Source organism: Choloepus didactylus, chromosome 7 (genome assembly GCF_015220235.1).
Source record: "Choloepus didactylus isolate mChoDid1 chromosome 7, mChoDid1.pri, whole genome shotgun sequence".
Classification (NCBI taxonomy): Eukaryota; Metazoa; Chordata; class Mammalia; order Pilosa; family Megalonychidae; genus Choloepus; species Choloepus didactylus.
This window is the reverse complement of record NC_051313.1, coordinates 18,782,965-18,805,038: the sequence shown is the minus strand read 5'-3', so window position 1 is coordinate 18,805,038 and position 22,074 is coordinate 18,782,965. Positions and strand designations below refer to the sequence as shown.

At 34.1% G+C, this 22,074-nt stretch overlaps 1 protein-coding gene across 2 annotated transcripts in view; it reads left to right on the top strand.

Annotated features, from left to right (window-relative positions):
• Positions 1–22,074, top strand: part of LAMA2 (laminin subunit alpha 2) — a 535,576-nt gene that overhangs the window by 284,456 nt on the left and 229,046 nt on the right. For both annotated transcript variants that reach the window (XM_037842983.1, XM_037842982.1), the window contains exons 13-17: positions 39–140; positions 1,678–1,889; positions 10,538–10,649; positions 14,203–14,316; positions 18,631–18,758. In XM_037842983.1, the coding sequence (XP_037698911.1) occupies positions 39–140; positions 1,678–1,889; positions 10,538–10,649; positions 14,203–14,316; positions 18,631–18,758 (668 nt within the window). The remainder of the gene's footprint in view (positions 1–38; positions 141–1,677; positions 1,890–10,537; positions 10,650–14,202; positions 14,317–18,630; positions 18,759–22,074) is intronic.

Below are 22,074 nucleotides of genomic sequence, written 5' to 3'. Positions count from 1 at the left end.
TTATGTCCTGGAGTAACCACACTTCACTTCTCTTGTAGCTCACAGCCGCTGGAGGACAATTGACATTTACCATATCATATGACCTTGAAGAAGAAGAAGAAGATACAGAACGCGTACTCCAGATTATGACTATCTTAGAGGTAGGTATGGAGAACATCATTTGTGTTCAACCATTTTACACATTTATGTAATTGAAGGTCACTCCTGCTAGTTTTGACCTGGTTGATTTGATATTAATTTATATACTACTAAAGAAAAAGATTATAATTTAGGAATGCTTTGTTCACTCTGTGGCATATTTAGAAGACTAAGTATATTCATTGGGTTCCAATGATAAGGGAGACTTTTAGGCCAATTGTGAAATTAAATTTAAAAACATAATGACCATGTTTCCAAGAATGATAAAAGTATGATAGGCAAATTCTGATTTAAATAATTTTATTTTTGCTACTTTCTCTGGCTTCTTAGTATATTTTATTGTATATATATCAAATACATCTTTGTTTATCTTGAACAAAAGTAAATGAAAAAGAAGACTTTTTAGTAGTTAAATCTAAGTTAAAGATCCCAATTTAGGTAAGAAAGATACAGGAGAAACTGCTTTCAGGGTCTGGATATCCTTAGCCAATTTTAAAATTCTGGGACCCTAAAGTTTCCTTAGAGGAGGACTCTCACCCTTTCCTATACCCTTCTTTTCCCAAAAGGCATGGTTCCCCACCCCCCAACACACTCACAGGCACACACACAAACAGGCTTCTTTATGGTTTCAAGTGGGTAGGTGCTGATTTGGCACCAGAAGCTCTGTTATTCTTTGTCTTGAACCTTTTGTGCATGTGTATCAGAGACAAAATTCTTTCCTCAAAATGAATATTTTCCATTATTGGGTGAAGTGGTCTTGAAGATATATATATCCATATATGTATACACACACACACACACACACATATATATATACAATTAGAAGTATATCTTGGGATTCCTTCAAGATTAAAGGGCTCCCTAAAATGTAAAATATTGAGAAGTTATAGATTATGAAAATGATGAGCTAGGAAAAGAAGGATAACTTAAATGTCATAGGCCAGTCATTGCAACACTCTTTGTGATGATGCCGTTATGTGTACATGAGAATGCAGAACTTTCATGTTTGTTGTTTGCTTTTGTGTTGTCCCATTGAAAAACTATAGAAAAGTCATTTAAAATAATAGTTTAATATACTGTTCTAAGTTTTCTTCCTTATTGTGCTATATACCATAATACACTGGGTTTGAAATACACAGTTTTTATGTACTATGTAAAATCATGGTGTTTGTAATCACACCTATTCTCATGAGCAGCCAAGTATCTATTATCTTAGGTCATGGGGGAAGTAAGGGCATGCATAACCGAGAAGCTTATACTTTGGAATGCATTTAACTAATATTTGGCTGATATTAATTTAATAATTTAAATATTATGGCTAAGTTTTAAATTGCACTGCCTTCCCTTCATATATTCCAGAAGTACACTGAATGATAGGGAAAGCCATCCTGAAATTAAAAAGTTATTTAAAATAATCCAAAAGATGGAGATTCCAAATGCTGAAGCTGAGAAACTTGCTTGATCAGATACTAATGTTTTTACCGTTTTGTACCCTCTTTTTACAGTTTTACCCTTTTGAACCTTCTTTTCTCCTTGCAGGGAAATGACTTGCGCATCAGCACGGCCCAAGATGAAGTGTACCTGCAACCATCTGAAGAGCATATTAACGTATTGTCACTCAGAGAGGAATCATTTACCAGACATGGCACACGTTTTCCAGTCAGTAGAAAAGAATTTATGACCGTGCTTGCCAATTTGGAGAGACTACTCATACAAGCCACACACGTCCATGGGACGAATGCCATCTTCAGGTAAAATAAAAAACTGCACCCATACATTTACCTTGGGCAACCGTGCATGTGCTGGAAGAGCGAGTTTGAACATCTGTAGTGTTGTATTGTCTTCAAATAAGAGGTAAGAATGGAGCACGGATTTTCTGAAAGGTGCTTCTATTAAATCTTTGAATTTTTAATACACCAAATAAATTTGTTTTGGCCTCTGTTAGTATTGATGAGTCCTTTGCAATTCTTCCAGAGCATGTGACAAGTAATTATGATGATTCATACAGTGAGAAACTCGAGATATAATTTCAGGGTACCTAGATTCAGAAAGTAGTTTGTTAAATATTTTCCTCCACTAATTAATTATCTGGTTTCTGATTTAATAGGATATAGCTTATAATAAGAAACATAAGCATCTTCATTTAAATAACCACATTTCTCTTTATTAAACCCTATATGATTGTAATGGATGGCAGAGTATAAAGAGTCTGAGTTTTGAAGCCATATCTGAGTAGAAATTCAAGCTCTAGTGCTTATTGTATGTGTGACCTTTGGCAAATGATTGGTCCTCGTGGAGCCTTGAGTTTTTCAGGTGTGAAGATGGAAATAGTAATGCCTAGTTTTCAGGGTCGTTTTGAAAATTACATGTGATAATTATGTAAACTGCTCATTACCTAGAACACTTTCAAAGGTTAGTTCCTTTTTGATCTCCATTTTTTTCTTTAAAGTGAGACTTTCTGACTTCAACCAGCCATGCCCATATCTGGGTGACTGTGGGCTGCTATGCTTTCCATTTTAAAACAATGACATTTTCCTCGGACGAAATTTTAACTTTGTGTCTGAATGAGCTCTTTTTCCTTCTCCTTTTCTACTCAAATAAGAAGTAACAAAATATATCATGACAACTTCATTCTAAATCAGAGTTAAACGATCAGATGTGATCCAAAACTGACAAGTTGGCATACCCATAATCAAAGTAATATCTCTGATATTGTTTTGTCTACAAGAGGAATCTTTATTGCTGATGTCCCCTATGATTTGCCTGTGCCTGCCTAGTTCATCTTTCACTTGTAATGCTTTAACTAGTGTAACCACCATCATCATCATCTCCTGGAGGAGGGAACTGCAGGCTCATAAACAGAACCCTTGCCAAACAATGTACCTCTTTTACATAGGCAATTCTGCTAGAAGCTGGGTTAAAATGCCTTGAAGATGAGAAGCAGTACTTAGGAATTAATTGTGTTTTTCCCATTTAGAAAATAGAGATTGTCATGATGTTTCAGCAATGCATAGGAGATGAGTCTTCCAGCTTTCAAATTGAATGACAACCAAATTGACAAAAAGTGGCTGGGGGCTTATTTAATATTTTTGTCAGCATTTCTTCTCAGACTAGTTAATCCAAAGGCTTTCCCCTCTGATTTATGTCAGACAATTTCAGTGTCTGCCCATCTTAAAATCATTGGTTCCATTTGAATTCTTCTGAAGTTTCCCTATCACGTGTGCGACATGTTCACGGAGGATGGCTAACGTGAACTGACACAGTTGCTAATCCAGGTAAACCTCTCTGCTGCTTGTATTGCTAAAGCTCAGTGGTACAAGAAAGTAAAAACCTGTGTCAGACTTAAAACTCCTACCCACTACAGGTAAGCTGAAAGTCAGCATGAATCCTGAGACAGTAAGCTTGTTATATTTTATTTATCTATGATCTGGTAGATTGAGTCATATTTGTAAAACATCACTTGAATTGATTTCAACATGTTTTACACAGTAGATTTCTGACTTGGTATACAGATTGTGTGTGAGCATGAGTAAATTGAAGCTATCTCAACAAAAAATCCTGTTTAGATTTATTTAAGGAAGACTTACTTCTGTGGAAGTTTCTTCAGCGTGGGACTTGGATCCCTCCAGCCTTATAGCTAGATGGACTTGTACGTGGCAAAAGTACTGGGCTGGAGGTCAAGGATTTTGGCGCCTGTTTTCAACTCAGCTGTTTAATAGTTGAAAGCATAAGTAAGGCTTTGACCTCTTTGGGCTTCAGTGGCCTCATCTGTAAAATGAGGATGAGGACAACTGCCCTGTCAACCTTAAAAGGTCACTGTGAGCATAGAATTAGAAGTCTGCAAAAGCATTTTGCTAATGGAAAAACACAATATAAATATGTAGCATTTCTATCTGACCTGCATTATTGCAAGGTATAACATTTTCTCCAAGAACCATTAAGACATAGAACCATCTAGAATAAGGTGCATTCTGGCTTTTCCCACAATTGTGACAGTATTTGCTGTCATTCTTTGCCAGAATGCTGAAAGACTCATACAATAAAACTAATTGATGTCTTTCTCACTGCCCTCATTGGTAAAATGAAGGTAGAAATAGAAAACTTTTCATTTTCCTTTCAAGAAATCAAGGCAAAATCCATTTAACTTAACTGCACATCTTTCTCCTTTAAATTCTCCAAACCTTAGATTTAGTAGCATCCTTGATCTTTAACTCAAGCAAAGAGCCTATTCAGCTTTTCTTAAACACCTATTAGATTTAGAACTCTGCACAAAATATATATTTCCTTTCACCTTACAGCAGACATTAGTACAGTTGACCAAATTTCCAATGTGCTCCTTTCACGATATTATATTTCCCTAACCCTTGGGGGTAGATGTGCTCATGTGACTTGCTTTGGCCAATGAAATGTGAACAGAAGTAATGTAATTTTTTTTTCCCTGGGAAAAAGCTTTGTATTACCAGCATGAGACTCTGAAGCTTTTTCAGCTACCAGAAGAACAAAATAGCCTGGAATGCTGACAACACATGGAGGTCAACTACCCAAAACTTATAGGGATTTACATGAGTAAACTTTTGTTTTCTCTTGAGCACTAGAATCTGAAGTCACTTGTTACTACAGCTTAATAAAGCCCATCATGTCTTTTACCTCTTTGTCACGATACACTCCTTTTGTTTTTATTGCTTGAAATAGATACAGAATATTATCATCAGAATTATTTCATAAGGCTTTTGGAGCAAATTTGTGTTTTTTGTACCCAAAAGGGATTACACAGAATTTATTTCATAAATTATTTTAAAAAAATCATTCTAAACAAAGTAGTTTTTTGATGGTTATAGAAATAGTGTTAGGTGCACAACATGCTTCTATCTCTTGAATTTAATGTTATAGCTAATGAAATTTTGAAGAAATTTTACTGAAAAGAAATGAGAACTTAAAAAGGTTATGCAATTAGCTTGGCATCAGGCTTTTGCTAAGAAATGCAGCCAGGTTGTAAAACCCTGTGCCTTTCCTCACCATTATACCTTGCAATGCTATTCTGTAAATACTAGATTCATTCAGTCAGCAACATTAACTGAGCACCTTCTGTGAGTATCTCTCTAAGTTTCAGTTCTCTCTTCTGCAAAATGGCAGAAGCAATACCTAACTTTCAAGATTGAAGTGAAAATTAAGTCATAAAAGAATGCAATTTCTAGCATTTGTTGGGAGGTGTTATGGGTTGAATTGTGTCCCTCAGAAAGATGTGTTGAAGTCTTAAATGCTGGTATATAAAAGAGTGACCTTATTTGGAAATAAGATTTTTGAAGATCTGATTAGTTAAGATGAAGCCCAGCTGGATTATGGTGGACCCTAATTCAATATGACTGGTGTCATTAGACTCTGGGACTTTGGACGCACAGACTGACACAGGGGACAAATGCATGCGATGACTGAATCAGAGATTGAAGTTCTACAAGCCCAGGAATACCAAAGATGGTCAGCAAACCAACCAGAGCTGGCTTCAGAGGGGGCATGGCCCTGCTGACACCTTGATTTCAGACTTCTGGCCTCCAGAGTTGTGAGATAATAAATTTCTGTTGTATTAAGCCAACAGTTTGTGGTAGTTTGTTATGGCTGCCCCAAGGAACTAATACAAGAGACATCGTAGGATAGCAGGCTGATCACACTTGGTTTTGAACCTATGCTCCACCATTTGCTAGCTGTATTCTCTTGGACAAGGCTCTTTACCTCTCTGAACTTCAGGTTCTTCATTTGTAAATGCGGATCAGTGATTGCAACATTGGGTTTGTTGATACTTAATGAGGTGACTGCCAAGTCTCCACGATAGTGCACAGAAGACAGCAGAGCCTCGGTACTCAGTGATTACTATGATGTGGTAGTTCTAGGCTAATCAACAAGAATACAAAAATGGGTCACTGAATTGAAAGAGAGTATAGTCCAGTAGAGAAGGCAAATGCACATTTATGATGGTATAAGAAATGGTGCAACAGAAGTGTGCACAGTGTACATGAGTAGGACAAAGGAGGAAGAGATGAATTCTTATGACACCTGTTAATATGTTTTTGATGGATGGCTGCAACAACATGAGATGCTCTCTAGAGAAAATGTCTAGCTCTTTTCGCAATGGCCTACTCAGACTTTGGGACACCAAATGATTCTGATGAGAATAAAGTAAAAAAAAACTTTTTTTGAGAATAAAGTAGAAATTTTCAGGCTCCTCTAATTGAAGAGTATGTTGTAGAATTTCCAAAATATGGGTTAGAGAAAGTTCAGGGTCATCAACTTACATTTTGACAAAAGCAAAACCCCTGAACTGTAATAAAATCTGTATCTATGGTGACTAACCCAAAGTAACATTCTTTTACATGGAATACAAGAAAAGTCTTAAATATAAAAAAGGAGGATAGGAAAAGTTAATTATTTAAAAGATTATTAAGATCAATGGTCTTCGATGTTTCAAAGTATAATATTTCTGTTTTTAATGTAGCATAACATATCTAACTCTGGTTAGAAATATAGTAAAACAAGAATATAGAGAAAATCTATAAGTCAGTACCAGGACAATATTTCTGATATGATTCCAATATTTTCCATAGTAACTGACCTTTTTCTCTTCATTCCTCATCTTATCTGCATTTTTAAGCAATAATATTAAGGAGGAAGAGTCAGCTAACACATTTAACTTAGTTGACAAATCTTTGACAGTTTATGTATCTCCAAAATTCAGTACTTTATTATTGGCAGCATTATGTATTTAAATGAACACAGCCTGGTTTCAAGAAAGGGAAATGACCATATTGAAATGGAAAAAAAATAAGTACAGCCTTCTTCATGAGTATCGCTTAAAACTATTCAGTGCATTAAAATCCCATTTAACAAATAGCAGAACCTAATGAACATCGGGACTGCTCAGTGAATACTAATGTGGAGTATTACTGGGGAAAATGCTCGAGTGTGAAAATTTCTCATAACTCAAAGTGGTTACCCAGATTAGGGAGAGAGACATCTGCTGTTCAAAGGACAAATGAAATTTGTCAGTTTGCTGAAATATTTTTGCTTTTTGGATGTATTTTAAAATTGTTCCTTATTGAATTATTCATTCTTGCATTTTCTTTTGAAACATTCCAACACTCTTTCTTTAAGTTTGGCTTATGAAATTTATATTGGCAGTTCTTGTACTGTATCTTTGTACAGTTGACCAGTCTGCTCTTTAGTAAATTGTGACAGTCTGTTGTATGATAATCAGCTAGTACATCAACCATGAAATCATCTAATTCTGCAATTAAAATGATCAGAAATATAGGTTCATCATGTGGCAGCCCATTAATTGTAGGCAGTTAGATGTCACAATACATTCAGGTGAGTTCTGGCCTCTGTTGTTAAGTCCTAACTCAGTAGCATTTTTCAATTTATCTTCTGTGTCAGATCAAACAAGTGATTGTTTTTTACTTATGTGATTTATTCACCTGAAATGGGGATGCTAGGCTTTAATGTATCATTTGTCATGGAGTATGTTAGTCATTGTAACATAACTACATTTCATCATCCATTCATTCTTTTATCTATTTATTTGTTCATTTATCCATTCATCTATTCATTCATTCAGTCAGTCTTGAACCCATACATCCATCTGTCCATCCATCCATCCATCCATCCATCCATCCAACAAAAGTACGTTGAACATGTACTGAGATATTCATGCTAGGTATACAGATGACATGACAGGTCTCTGTTCTCAATGAGTAGCTCTTAAACTCATGTCAGTATAAGGAAGTGCTATCCTTAGTTTAGTAACCCTTTCCAACCCTCTGTTGTGTTAGGAAGAATTGCCAGACCCAGCAGTTCTGTCTCTAGGTATATTCCCCAAAGCATTGAAAACAAGTACTCAACAAATGCTTGTACATGATTTCATAGAATCACAATAGTCAAAAATGGAAACAATTAATATGTCCATCAGTAGACTAACAGATATATAAAATGTGGTATATGCATACAATGGAATATTACTCAGCCATACTAAGGAATGAAGTACAGCCACACATAGATAAACCTTGAAAATATTATGATAAGTGAAGTAAGCCGAACAAAAAAAGTTCACATATTGTATGATTCTATTATATGAAATATGCAGAATAGATACATTTGTACAGACAGAAGGCAGATTGGTGGTTGCCAGGGCCTAGGGAGAGGGGGAAACGGGGAGTGACTGTTAATGGGTATGGGATTTTCTTTAGTGGTGATGGAAAACCTTTTGAGACTAGAAAGAGATGGTGGTTGTGTAACATTGTGGATGTACTAAATGCCATTGAACTGTGCACTTTAAAATGGTGCAGCTTGTGTTATGCAAATTTTACATTAATTTTAAAAAGAATTGCCAGTGACTCTGACACTCTTTATGTTCAAGTTTACTTGGTGGGAAAGAAAAGAAAGACCATTTAGAGATTTTCAAATGCACTAGATATCTAACTTAAACTCTACACAGTTATTTTTAATGCTTAGCAGTCTAGAACCTCTGTCATGTTTCCAACCTGTGGCCCAAAGAAGAAAGCATTCAGGAAATAGTGTTGGTAGTTAATCTCTAGCTAAAGGTAACCCACTGTCTTTGGATGGTGCAGGTAGTCAGCATCTAAACTAATTCCATCCACTTCTATTTTTGGAGCTTTTAAGCTAACTTTCCTTTTTGACTCTTCTTGTGTGTGTATGAACTCATACATATTCCAACGTACTCTCAAGTGTCTAGGGTTAGTAAAGTGGAGATGAAAGAAATAAAGATTTTAGAAATTTGTTGCTGAAAAGCTTACAATCTGGTTAGAGGTCGTAACTTTTGAAGGTACATTTAAAGCTTATTATGAGCTCATTTGCTTTGCTCTCTGGCTTGATTACAGCATAGATTCCCAAATCTGGCAAGTCTTAGGTAAATGTGACAAACTGATCAATGAAAACCTACCATCACTCTTGAGAAAGCAGCTCAAAATGTGTGTTCCAGAAAGAGTCAGTTGCGTCTTTCTCATGGTTAAAGGATAGTGTATTGTATGTTTTGAAGGTCTGTCAATCATTTTTAAAAACAATAATTACTATTACCAGTCAATAACATTTACTTTTGTGCTCTTAGAGTTTACTTAATATTTATTTTAATGCATTAAACAATGAAAAGCTAAGTTGCAGGATAAAAATAATATTTTTTGTATTACATGTGTTATTTTTATCCTGTTTCAACATTCAATGAATATCATGTATTAGATCAAGAACTTTACACTCAATAATTTACTTAATCCTTAATCAAGCTTATGATATATGGACTATTACATTATCCCCATGATGTGAGTAAGAAAATTGAAACTTAGAGACATTAAGTAAGTTTTACTGGACCACAAGTCTAGTGTCAGACACAGGATATGAATCCTAATCTATTATTCTGTGTTCTTAAAAGTGAAGCTTTTAACACTTTCTCTTATTAAAAAATGAGAAAAAGCCAAAAGGACTTCAATAACATTTATTTAAATTGTGACTGTATATTGAGTTTGCATGATTTTTTGGAGGAACTATATGTAATATATATTATATATATATTTCTGATACATACACACATATAATATATTATATATATATATATACACGCATACACACACACATGCTCACACAAATGCACATGCATACATACATACATATATATCCAACTTAGGTAACAACATTTTTTTCCAATTTTCTGATTAGGCAAACCAACTTTTCTGTAAACTACTGAATGATGCCAAATCACTCTCTAAAATTACCAGCTTGTGCAGAAGCACCAATAAAATGAAGCCGTTAGATACAGAGAACAATGAATTTAATTTAGGCCAAAAAATTAAGAGAAATAATTCTACAATTCAACTAAGCGTCTTGAGAAATTTTCACTTGTACCCACCCACATGTAAGTGTGTCTCTAAGAAAAGAAAGCAAAATAACTTCCATCTTTGCTTTCAATTTAAAAGTTCAACTGAATATTCTTATCAGCTCCTTGTGCTTTTCCAGATTAAATGTTAAAATAAATCAAACAGTCATGGAAATACTTTCTGTTAAAAAAATTCCTTCAGCTATATGATTTTAAACTCAGTTTCTGTCTATCCATCTCCAAAAAAAAAGTCAAAAAGCATATAGCCAAGAACCAAAAAATGAGTAAAAACATTCTTTTACCTTGTCAGTATTTGATGGTTGCAGTGGCTGTAAGCACTTGTAACTGAGCAGACTTTACCCAATATAATGAATGACAAGCATTTCAGATTATGAATATTCATTAGTCTCCTTTCTCAACATAGATGATTTGTTTAGGTTTATACCATTGTTACGATACTACTCCACAAGCCATGTAACATCCAAGAGCTTGTTTACCTGTTGACCATGGTTTTTCCCTCTGCCCCAGGCTGAGCACTGTTACTCTTGAATCGGCGGTTCCCTATCTGACTGCGGGAAACATTGCTGCTGCCGTGGAAGTTTGTCAGTGTCCACCAGGATATAGCGGTTCTTCCTGTGAAGTAAGTTTGGAAGAATATATATCTTCCTTCAAGGCATTCCAAGTTCTTTCAACATTGCTTCAATAAACTAAACTAAAATAGTTCAGTTTTACCATCAGTGATTGCCTAAACAAATGATAGCATATGGCTTAAAAGAAGTTACTTGAAAGACAGCCCAAAATTCCTGGCTTTCAAATAGAGTGCTAATAACCACATAGTGTTGTCTTGAATTTGTTTGTCTTTTTGAGATATCTTGCCTCAGTATAACTGAAAATCCTATGTTTCTGTAAGTGTTTGCCCTCTATTTCATTGATTGCATGCTGGATGATAGCAGAATAATATTTTAAATTATTTTCCTTTCCTTTCGACCTCAATGGTTACAGGGATTTAGCAGTAAAATTGTTTAACTTTTCTCTCATCGTTGAAATCTTGTGCACTGCACTTTTTCTGTACTTTATTCCCACAAGTAAAACCAAGTTACAATCATGTGAAGCATGCACTCTTCATAATGTCAAGAAGCTAAATATATGGAGGAAATAAATTGATCTAGAGAATCCCTACAAGCTTTTTAGTTTGTTTAGTATTTAGATATTTATCGATGTCTCAATATTCTAGACTTACAGGATTAACGTTTGTACCTCAATACCACATTATGCCATTGTAACGTAATGATTTTTATTTACTTCTGTGTGTGTGTGTGTGTGTGTGTGTGTTTAGATAATTTGAAAATTGGTTTTACTTGAAACCCAGTCAAAAAATGTAAACAGCATTTCCCTGATAGAGGGAATGGCTTGCAGATAAATAAGAACTTAAATTCTTCACAAATAGTGCCTTTAAAGAATCATTTGAGTGTACCAAGATGTTCCACTTCAGAACACTACCACATTATGCCATTTATAGAAATTCTCAAGTCATTGCTTTGTCAGTTCTCTTATACTTTAAAACAATGCATGCTTCTAGACAACACACAGGGTGTAGAGTCATGTTCATGACAAATGTGTTTTCTCTAACTGGGCTCAGATTCACCAATCTAGAAATAAAATTAAATGTAATTCACTGAAGTGCTTGCTTTTCCAAAATTCATGTAGGTAAGAAACACATAATTGTGGATATGAATTAGCTGTCAACCCAAATCTGATTTTGCATATTGTGCCGTGTTTGATGAAACAAATTCTTTTATTAAGAGCCTTGCAGGTTTGATTTCAAACCAGAAAGCTCCCTTTGATCTTTTAAGTTCCTATCTCAATTGGAATAATAAATACCTTGATTCTATTATTGTGTTAGTACTTATTCCCACATTATTCTTAGTCCTCTTCATCATCTTTTATACAAGTTCTAAATGCCCATTGAATATAAAATTGTCTGAATATTGTTTAATTAGATATGCTGATTTTTTCCATCCCTTTCTTCAGAAATATTTGTTGATATTGTTTGATTAATTCTGCACTGGATACTGAGGGGATTTTAAGAAGTATACCGCATAATCACTGTCCTTAAAGAGCTAACAATCTGTTTAGGAAGACAAAACAAATACCTATAAAAAAATTGGATCATAGCACTAAATAATTAAGAGACCTGTAAGTGGCACAGAACATAAGTGCCATAATCATTCAAAGGAATAAGCTATTCCAGTGGAGAGAGATGACATGGAAAGTGGCCAGGAGTGGAGAAATCTCAAATTGAATGCTAAATAATGGCAACAGTTAGGAGGTAGGAAGAGAGAAGCATGATAGTTTGGAAAAGAATCGGAACAAAGCAGCAGAGGTGATATAATAGAAGCTCTCTGTGCCTGTCACACAATAATTGTTTGATAAATAAAGTTGCTTTGAAATCCATACAATAGTTGAGTTGAATCAGGAGACAACAAGTTCTGGAACTCTGGAGTTTCTCTTTGATTTCTCTATTTCTTTTACTATCTAATAATTCCTTCCTTTCTTTATCAAAATGTTCTGTCCCTAGACAAGCTGTTCTCTAGTCCTGTCCTTTCCTGATACCATTTGCTTTTTTATTGATCTTGGTTCACAAGGCTACTCACTAGAGCTTTTTCTCAAAAATATCCCTTAAAAGCTGGGTAAATGCCAGTAACCATTAATGTCTTTAATTCTTGGTTGCTGAGAACATCTAATTAAATACAGATCATATAAGGTATGAAAAACATTATTATGGAAAACTCCATGAACATCTTTCCTGACAACAACAAATCAGTTCTTCCCCTGTTCTTAACATCCATGATTTCTATTCCTTTTTGGGTATGTAGCTTCATCAGTTTTTAAAGTTGTATATAACATAAGGAAATGTTATGTTCTGTCTTCCTAAACATATTTTCTTGTGTTTAAATGGGGGAAAAATTATTAGAAAGAATTAGAAAATTAACACCTTTTTTGTACTGCCAAAATTAAGAGAAAAGTTGCTTTTTCTTTTCCTTTAGATATGAAGTATCAGCATATCCCTTTTTTATGTGCTTGCTATTGATGTTCAAATATGAGTCCTTATATCCTGAGGCAGAAAGAACATTTCCAACAAGATATAACACAATTCTGTGTATTTTATTACTTCAGTGGTTTCTCTCGTTTCTGTTTTCAACTAGAAAAAAATAGCGTTTTCATGATACTATTATGTTGTATTTAACCATCCAGAAATATAGTTAACCCACAAAATTTAGTTTTAACTTCAGGGTGATCATAAGCTCCCAGAGAGCAGCAATATTTACCTTAGGTTTATTTTGCATCCCAATCTAGTTTGCAGTAATGCACACTGAAGTGAAACTTGGTTAAGTGACAGTGAACTTACAGCAGGCACTACCACACAGGTTATCTGAGACAAAAATGTGCCATTTTAACCAGAACTCCATGTTTATAAACCAAGTGTTTCAGATTTTAAAAAGAGAATGATGAATATTGACAAATTTGTAATAGAATAATAATATAAAACAAATTTTTAAGGGAAAATATGGCAAATAAATTAAAAACAATTTTGTGAAGCTTTGAGAAAGCATAATAGAATGGAGGGAATTTAGAATGAAATACATAAATTATGTATGCTTAAAAATCAGCTGTTTATATGGTCAAATGTAAGAGCAAGGTGTTTCCTTTCTTCCAAATAATTTCAAAGGTTTTTGCAAAGTGAGGGAAAAAAGGGCAGTTCATGTCTTGGAAAGACAGTATATTCCAGAAAATCAAAATTATTAGGATTATTTTGGGTGATCTCTTGGCTAAGATTCTCTGAAGAGTTCTTCTATATTTGCTGCTTTTTTCCCCCAGTACTTTTTCTATTTTCCTTTCTTTTCTTTTTACTTTGAGACTGTCATATTTCAACTCTTTATATCTCTGCTTTATTTTACCATTTCAGAAGAGAAACCAAGCTAATGCTTCTTCTAATCTCATACCTGCCAATAACGCTAAGGTCAGTACGAACTACAGTGTGAGGAGGGATAGCTGTGTAGTGGTGTTTCAATGTCAATTCTCTGATGAGCGCATTTGCTGAATTTGCTAGCTAAATTATTTTCTTTTTATCCAAAAAGACACTTATTTAAAAAAAAACCCAAAGACTGACAGAAACATTGTCTTCTTTTCAGTCTTGTTGGCCCAGGCACAGACGCGTTAACAGCACTCTTTTCGGTGGCATCTGTGAACCATGTCAGTGCTTCGGCCATGCTGAGTCCTGCGATGACATCACCGGAGTATGCCAGGTAGGTCCTCCTGCCTTCCGGGACGCTGGCTGCCAAGACACAGTAGACTCTCACCCAAGGCCTTTGGCATCTGCTGCACGGTCTCCAGCTGACCGGAAGTGACATAAGCCAGGTGTCTTCCTCCTCAGTCATCACTTCCAGGGATGCAGAAGCATTTTAAGAAGGCAGACACTTACAAACTGCCATTCAGTTACTACCTTTGGAACTTTAAACACTTGAGTCAAGAAGTGATTTGACAGAGATCTTTTATTGAACTGAGTGAGAAGCTAAGAATGCCCTTTCATATATGGTCATCCTGAGTAGCAAGTATTAGGAAGTGTTTATTCATACTGCACTAACAATTGTATTAGGATCACACACATCATTATAAAGAATAACTAATGACTGAGAGACCTACCAAGAATATACATGGCTTCACATCCTTCCATAACTCTACCAAAAATAGACTTTACTTCTAAAATAGGAAATGATTTATATCCTCATGATATGAAAAGTGTAAAATATAGGCTTTGTAATAGACATAATTCAATTTTATTTGCATTGAAAATGAGAGCATACTGTTTATTGTAAATTTTCAATACTTAAATTCAAAGCTTCATAAATAGAATAAAAAATAACAAATATGTACAATACATGTTCACCAGAGCTGTTTACTCCTTCAACAATTAAGTCTTTACTTTTAACCAGAGAAAAGCTCTGAAAGGCAAAGCACTTTCCATCCTGCTAAGAAACCTTTGGATTGGTAGATTACACTGAATAGATCATTCTGATTAACTCAAGGGCATTTTAGTTTTATATCATCTGACATAGCATGAAGCTTGAAACACTTCTCATTTCGTTAGTCTTGCAGAAACACAATCTGAAACAGTGCCAGTTTAGGAGGATATTGTACTCCCATTCCCTATAGACTCTGTTATCTGTATTTCTTAATGTTCCTTCTTTCTCTTGCTCACTTTTTTCCTTTTTCTTCTACTTGTAAGCTTCTGGGAAAAAGCCAAAATGAAAATTCAGGGCTTTTTGTTATTTTCAATACAACATGGCATTTAGGTTTATTCATGCTCTTTCTGTTTGCTCTATATCAGATTTTTGTTTAATTGCATTGCAGTGTAAAGCATGATAGCCTTAATTTGTGGATCAGTGGATTTTCCAAATGGCATTTTTATGAATAGAAAGACTAAGCAGTTTTCATTTTAATTATACCATAAGTCTTTTAAAATGTATCTTGGGAAAAATATTGAGTTACCTTTAAACACTTTACTAATATACAATACGACATATTCAGCTTGAAACTGATACGGATTTGCTTTGCTTATACCTAAAAAGACAAAAATATCACAATACTAAACTTACAGTGTTCCTGATGGTAATACTTCAGTTGAATTCATTAGGGTGAAATCAGATCATGCCGATGGTCCATTTGGTTGTGTGATGTTTCTAAGAATGGGAGCCAATTTTCAGAATGAAATAGTTTTGCTCAGGATAATTTAAAGAAAGCAAGGAGGCAGCAGTGATAATCTGTGACCTTCTACTAATGAACTTTAGTGCATTGACTCTGTTTCATGGACAAGGAGATAGGAATCCACCTCCAAATGAAGGAATCTTGGGGAAACAGTGGAGATCTTGATGACAGAGACAGAATCTGTGTTCCCTGGGCTTTCCATTATAGCTGGTAGATAGGTGATCATGTAGGGTATTTTCTGGAGACTTTCACGTGCCTTTCATCTGAAATGGCTTTTGTAACTAAATGCTGATATCCAAATTTGTGCATAATGGCTCTGATATGATCCACAATGAGGAAAAAATGTTTGAATGTTGCACACCATTACTGTTCAGTTGACCCATCTTTTCAGCTTCCTTTTATTATTCATATCACCCACCCCTTGCAGTAAGCGGATAATTTATGAAATTTGCAGATAAACTGCTTTTTAGCCTTGCTTGGCTTTGAAGTCTGGTTATAAATAAGCAGAACTATATTTTTGATATCAGATCAAAATCCAGACTTGTGCTGTAGTGTGGACCTATTTAAAAAGGTTACTTTAACTTACATCTTGAAAAGACCCAGGGAGTGCTCAGAGCCACATGTGCAGATTACATAATTGCTTAGTGAGCAGAGAGCATTTGAATACCACTTTTGTAGCAGGACACCTGTAAAAATAATCAGCCCACCAGAGTGAACCTTTCATTATTTCTGTTTGGAGTTTCTTTATATTGGTTGCCTAATGCCTTTTTTATAGTTCAATTGCAAAGATCATTTGAGTTTTAAGATTATTTTTATTATTTCCTTTCAGTGAAACGTGACGTTCAGAAAATGTAAGAAATTTCTAAATGTTATTTCTCTTTTTAACCAATAGTTGAAGACAAACTGGGTCTCTGAGTTATGCAAGATTTTTCAGCTGAGTTTTAAGAATACCATTTTCAACCTGGTTAGGTGTAATCAATTTTATGATCCTATTTTAAAATTTCCTAAATGTTTGAAAATATAATTTTGATTTTGCCAATGTTACAATATGCAAAGATTTTTACAAACAAGCAAACAGTTGTTGGTGTTTGCTAACTCAGGCTAAACTTGAAAACTCAAAGCAAACAGTATGAAGATCAAATCAAAGGGGAAAAGTTTTCTTCAAATTAACCTATATTTCCATGTTCCATCCCAATATGCTTATTATATAGACAAGTGTTTAAAGTGAATTTAACCTTTATGATATCTTTGAAAAAAAGGCTTTCTAAATAAATTTGAGTAAGAATTTAACATAAAATAATATAAAAACTATTTTCAAATATCATCAGATACTACAGAATTACCTATTCATTTATTGTTGACGAAAGTGGCATGGGAATTTAGAGCATGAAAACTTTATAAATCATTGACTTTAGCTCCCTTATTTTACAATGTAAATTGGAGGCTCAGGGAATTAAATTATTTGGTTATAACTGAAATATCTTCTACTCAGTAACCTCTACCACTGAAAGACCTTTAGTAAACTATATTCAAAAATATGTATTTATTTACTTGGATTTTATTAAATCCATTAAAAATATGTAATTAAAATTTAACTTACTTTACCATATATTGAAATTAATAATAATTCAGAGTTTTCATTGAGTTAGGTTGGTCTGCCAAAGGTCATCCAGATTAATGAATTTTTACTCCATGTTTCAGTGAGTTTATGTTTCAGTTATTCTTCCACAAATTTTGCTTGTAGTGGTTTGGTTTAATCATAAAAATAAAGGTTATGCTCTGATGACCTTTTTTCAATATGGGAAAAGATCATAATTTTATATGCTTATTAATTTAAATATATTTCAGTCACAATGAATCTATACTGTGTGATTTTTTGGTAAGAATTAAGTATATTTTATTTAGCCATTGGGGACTGAAGTTATGTCTACATGATGCCAAAACATCAAAAAAATCTATATGTCTACATGATGCCAAAACATCAAAAAAATCTATCAGGCTTTGCTATTGGAAGCTTTATAGATAATTCCTGTGTTTGATTAACAGAATTGTTCATCTTGATTCCAGTCTTGATGAGTTTTGTGAACAAAGCCTGAATTGATGAATGTCCTTTAATTGATATGAAGGAATCAAGACTTGCAAATAATTTTATTTTGATTTTGTGTTTTTGAAATAGACAAAAAATAATAGTCCAAAAAGTACCAATGGGCATGAAAATGCCAGTTCAATTTTCTTTTAAATGTCCATGGAAAATTGTTATGTGCTTTGTGGTTTCATTATGGTTCGGTGCATGTTACATTTTTTCAGTTTTCTCAATAATTATGAGTTGAGCAAGCCCCTCACAGATCTAATACATTAGTGCATGCTCCACACCATGAGTCCACCAAGGTCATGATTAACATCTAAGGTAAGAGGGTGATAGTTCCAGATGTTTGTATGATTTGCCACAGTCCTCATTAAACTAGAAGTTTTAAACTGAACAATTGATTTTGCCTGGAATCAGCTCTAATTTCTACCAAACATACGTTATTAGGCAGCATGACTCTGTATACATACTTACAGAGGAAAAACAACTAAAGGAAAAAGGAAATAAAGATTTGCATAATGAAAAAATATTTTATAATGAATCTCAGTCATCTTTTGTATGCATTCATATGCTGAAACTAGCATGTACTTTATAAGCTAGATATTAAATTACTTCCCATGCTATTTCCCTGCTGTAAAATTGACCATTTAATGTGAAGAAATTGTTCTTCTTGGTAGGAAACAGACTAATGATTTTGTGCAGCTATTTTTGGGAACACATTGATCTGTGAGACTGAAATGTTAAACTCTGATATTCATTTCTTCCTCAGAACTGTAAGGACCACACAGTTGGCCCATATTGCAGTGAGTGCCTTCCGGGTTTCTATGGCGATGCTACTAAAGGAACCCCTGAAGACTGCCAGCCCTGTGCCTGTCCACTCAATATCCCATCTAATAAGTGAGTGAGAAACTTACCTCTCTAATGAGTTTGGCATCCAGTTCTGCAAATGTACTTCTGATAGAGAATGTGCCCTTTCTCACGTTTCATCACACATGAATAAGTAATAGATACACAAATGACTTTCTCAGGAAAGTAATAGGAGTTTTTAATCTAAACATAAAATATTTAAAATTGTGAATATTTATTCTTCAGAATTTTAATATTTTGGTAAGTTAATTTCTAAGAGAGTGAACTCAAATAAAATTTCTAAACCAACCCCAAAGGGCAAACATATTTTATATAAATACACACACACACACCTTTATGATACAATTAAAAGGTCATTTATATATATTAGTTTATATCATATATATATTAGTTTATCTTATTAAAATAGTCATAATGGCAAGTATTATATTATAAATTATATATGAGTATTGACATATGGGTTGTCATTTCAATCTTAATGTACATAAATGTGTTGAAACAGTTTAACAGTTTAATGCAAACTTTCTACAATTTTTCTTGTCATCCACTTTTCTTTTTTTCTACTTATTCTCCTAGGACAATATCTCTTAGAATAAACCAAACTAAACCAAACCAAACACACCGTTTTTCCTCTTCTCTTTTCCTTTTCCGATTTTCTCTATTACAGCTGCTCTAACTTACTTTCCCTAAGGACAGCCATCCCTAAGTAAATAACGAAAACAAGATCTGGAAACCAAAAATGATTGTTTTAATAGAGCATATTCTATTGAACCAAAATCAACATGTTTTACTAGTAAACAACTGTAAATAATTATAACTTTAAGTGAAAGGGATTTTTTTCTGAGAATCCTCATAAACTTAGTGGTGGAAATGAATCATGTCTCCAAGAAAGACATGTTCAAATCCTGACACCCAGGCCTGTGGGTGTGAACTCATTCTTAAGTGGAATCTTGGAAGATGCTATTATTAGTTAAGCATTAGTTAGTTAAAGTGAATGAAGGTGAGCCTTAATCCAATGTGACTGAAGTCATAATAAGCAAAGGAAATTGAATACCAAGATCATTTTTATGTAACTTCTAGCTATTTTCTAAATGCTGTGATAATACTTGCAGAGCAGAAATTTTTAATGAAATCTCTCAGCCCTGGTCTTTTAGTGTGAAGGTGTGATCAAGTAGATCACACTCTGAGGTCTTATGCAAGAAGATCCTCAGGAAAATGATCTTTTGCTAGTCAATTCAAATGAAGACTATAAGCTAAAGATTGAGAATAATTCCATCATTAGTCTTAAAAATCCTTACTGGAATAGTGCTGTCTGCTCTTGAGCCCCAATTAAATCCTTATCCTCCTCCCCAACAATCTCCTGTCAGAATTTTCTACCTTAGTGATTGAAAGGGTAGGGAAAAAAACCTTACATTTAATGAAAACAGGTTGTTGTATGCCAAGCCTAGCACAAAGCACTATATTTGGTAATGTTTTGCATTCAAAACTAAAAATTAAGGTGGGTATTTTTACCCTCATTTTACAGATTAAGAAATGGTGGCTCTGAGTAAAAAATAGCATTATGGTACCAATTCTGGAGCCATGTTGGTTTAAATACTGGGTTCCATACTTGCTAGCTGTGAGACTTTGGGCAAGTTACTTAAACTCTTTGTGGCTCAGTTCTTACATCATAAATTGTGATGATAGGACTCTCTTGTTGGGGTTTTGTGAGGATTATATAAAGTAAAATATATCAAGAACCTAAAGGAATGATTGGACATGGTGATCCCAATACAAAGACCAGCTGTTATTGAGTAACTTATTCAGGTCATAAAGTATTAAATTATCAGAGTTGGAATTTAATCCTTAAAGCCCATGTGTTTTTCAGTTCTCTGAAGTATACTTTTAGGGCTTATATACATGTTACATTTTTAGTGATATCACTAAAAAAAATTAGCTGATTCATCAGATAAATCAAGTTCCTTGGCAAATCCCTGAGAAAATGGGAAATTGATTTAATATATATTTGGGATCAGAAAATTTCCAGAGCTTAGGGTATGAGCCTGGATACATCAGTCTGAAGATCCTTTGGCAACCAAGGGTGTTAGAGAAGACAATGAAGGCAAGAGGGAAACATACTGAAAAATACTGAATATTAGCAACAAATTAAATAAATCCCACCATAATTAATGACTGGCTATCCCTATGCTGGTCACAACATTATGACAATATTACCCTCTGGTGTTCATATGAAGAGTTAGACCATTCACTGGAAGCCTACACATTCTCTGTGGCTCAATGGGATTCCCAAGAACTATCCCCACTTACACAAAACTCATTATTCAAACTTAACTTTCACTGAGAAAAGCAGCCATATTGCATCTGGACTCTCATTTGCATTGTATCTACTTCCAGCCAAAAGGTCATAGATATTAGCACAGCTATGAATCCAGCAGAAGTGGCCATTCATTGTTACATGTGAAAGCTAGCTAATACATTTTGAGAACTATGTTATTGATTGAATATGTAGATATTATAGATTTACTCTCAAATCTGACCAATTTTAGTATAAATGCAGAGGAGCCATCAGGGAGAAAAATTTACCTAGGAAATTATAGGCATTCATTACCCATTGTTGTCTCTATTTTGGGGTGCTTCCACTTTGACAATGGGTTCTAACTGTGTTAATGAAAGAAAAGGAAAATCAACAAGCATTGTAACATTATCCAGCAGTGGCAAAGAGTTTGCAATCCCTGTGTCCAGTAATGGTATATCCTAAAATATTTGGATTCCAATTTGGTATAATTATGCTGGTCATGATTTTTTAAAACAAAGACAACTGAATCATATCGATAGCCATTACACTGAGTATTTAAAGATCCTTCAATTTTCAAGATGCTTTACTCACATTATTTAATTTTATCCTTTTCAGTAGAACTGGGACTAGAGTAGTACCCTATTTTAAATTCCAATTTAAATGCAGCATTTCCATACCTAGAGAGGATAGTGATCAACTTATAAAAATTATAAATCCTAGATTTTTTGTGTTTGCAGTTACGAAGTCTTTACATTTAAGACAACTTGGTAAATTATCATTGATTTAGATGTACAAGTGTGATGGGAAAATCCATTTCAATATAATAACCTCAAATGTTTTCTTTTTTTAAATCACTAAGCAATGGGACATATAATAGCATATAGAAACTATTATTCTTTAAAAAAAACTTTTAAAAACTCATTGTTGTTTGTAATATGAGTCAGAAGCTTTGAGGAATAAATTGAATATTTGCAGATAATCCAGAAGATGGAATTTGAATTTTAACAGCTTGTTTAGGAAAAAAAAAAAAGAGCTAAAGTTTGCTGCAAC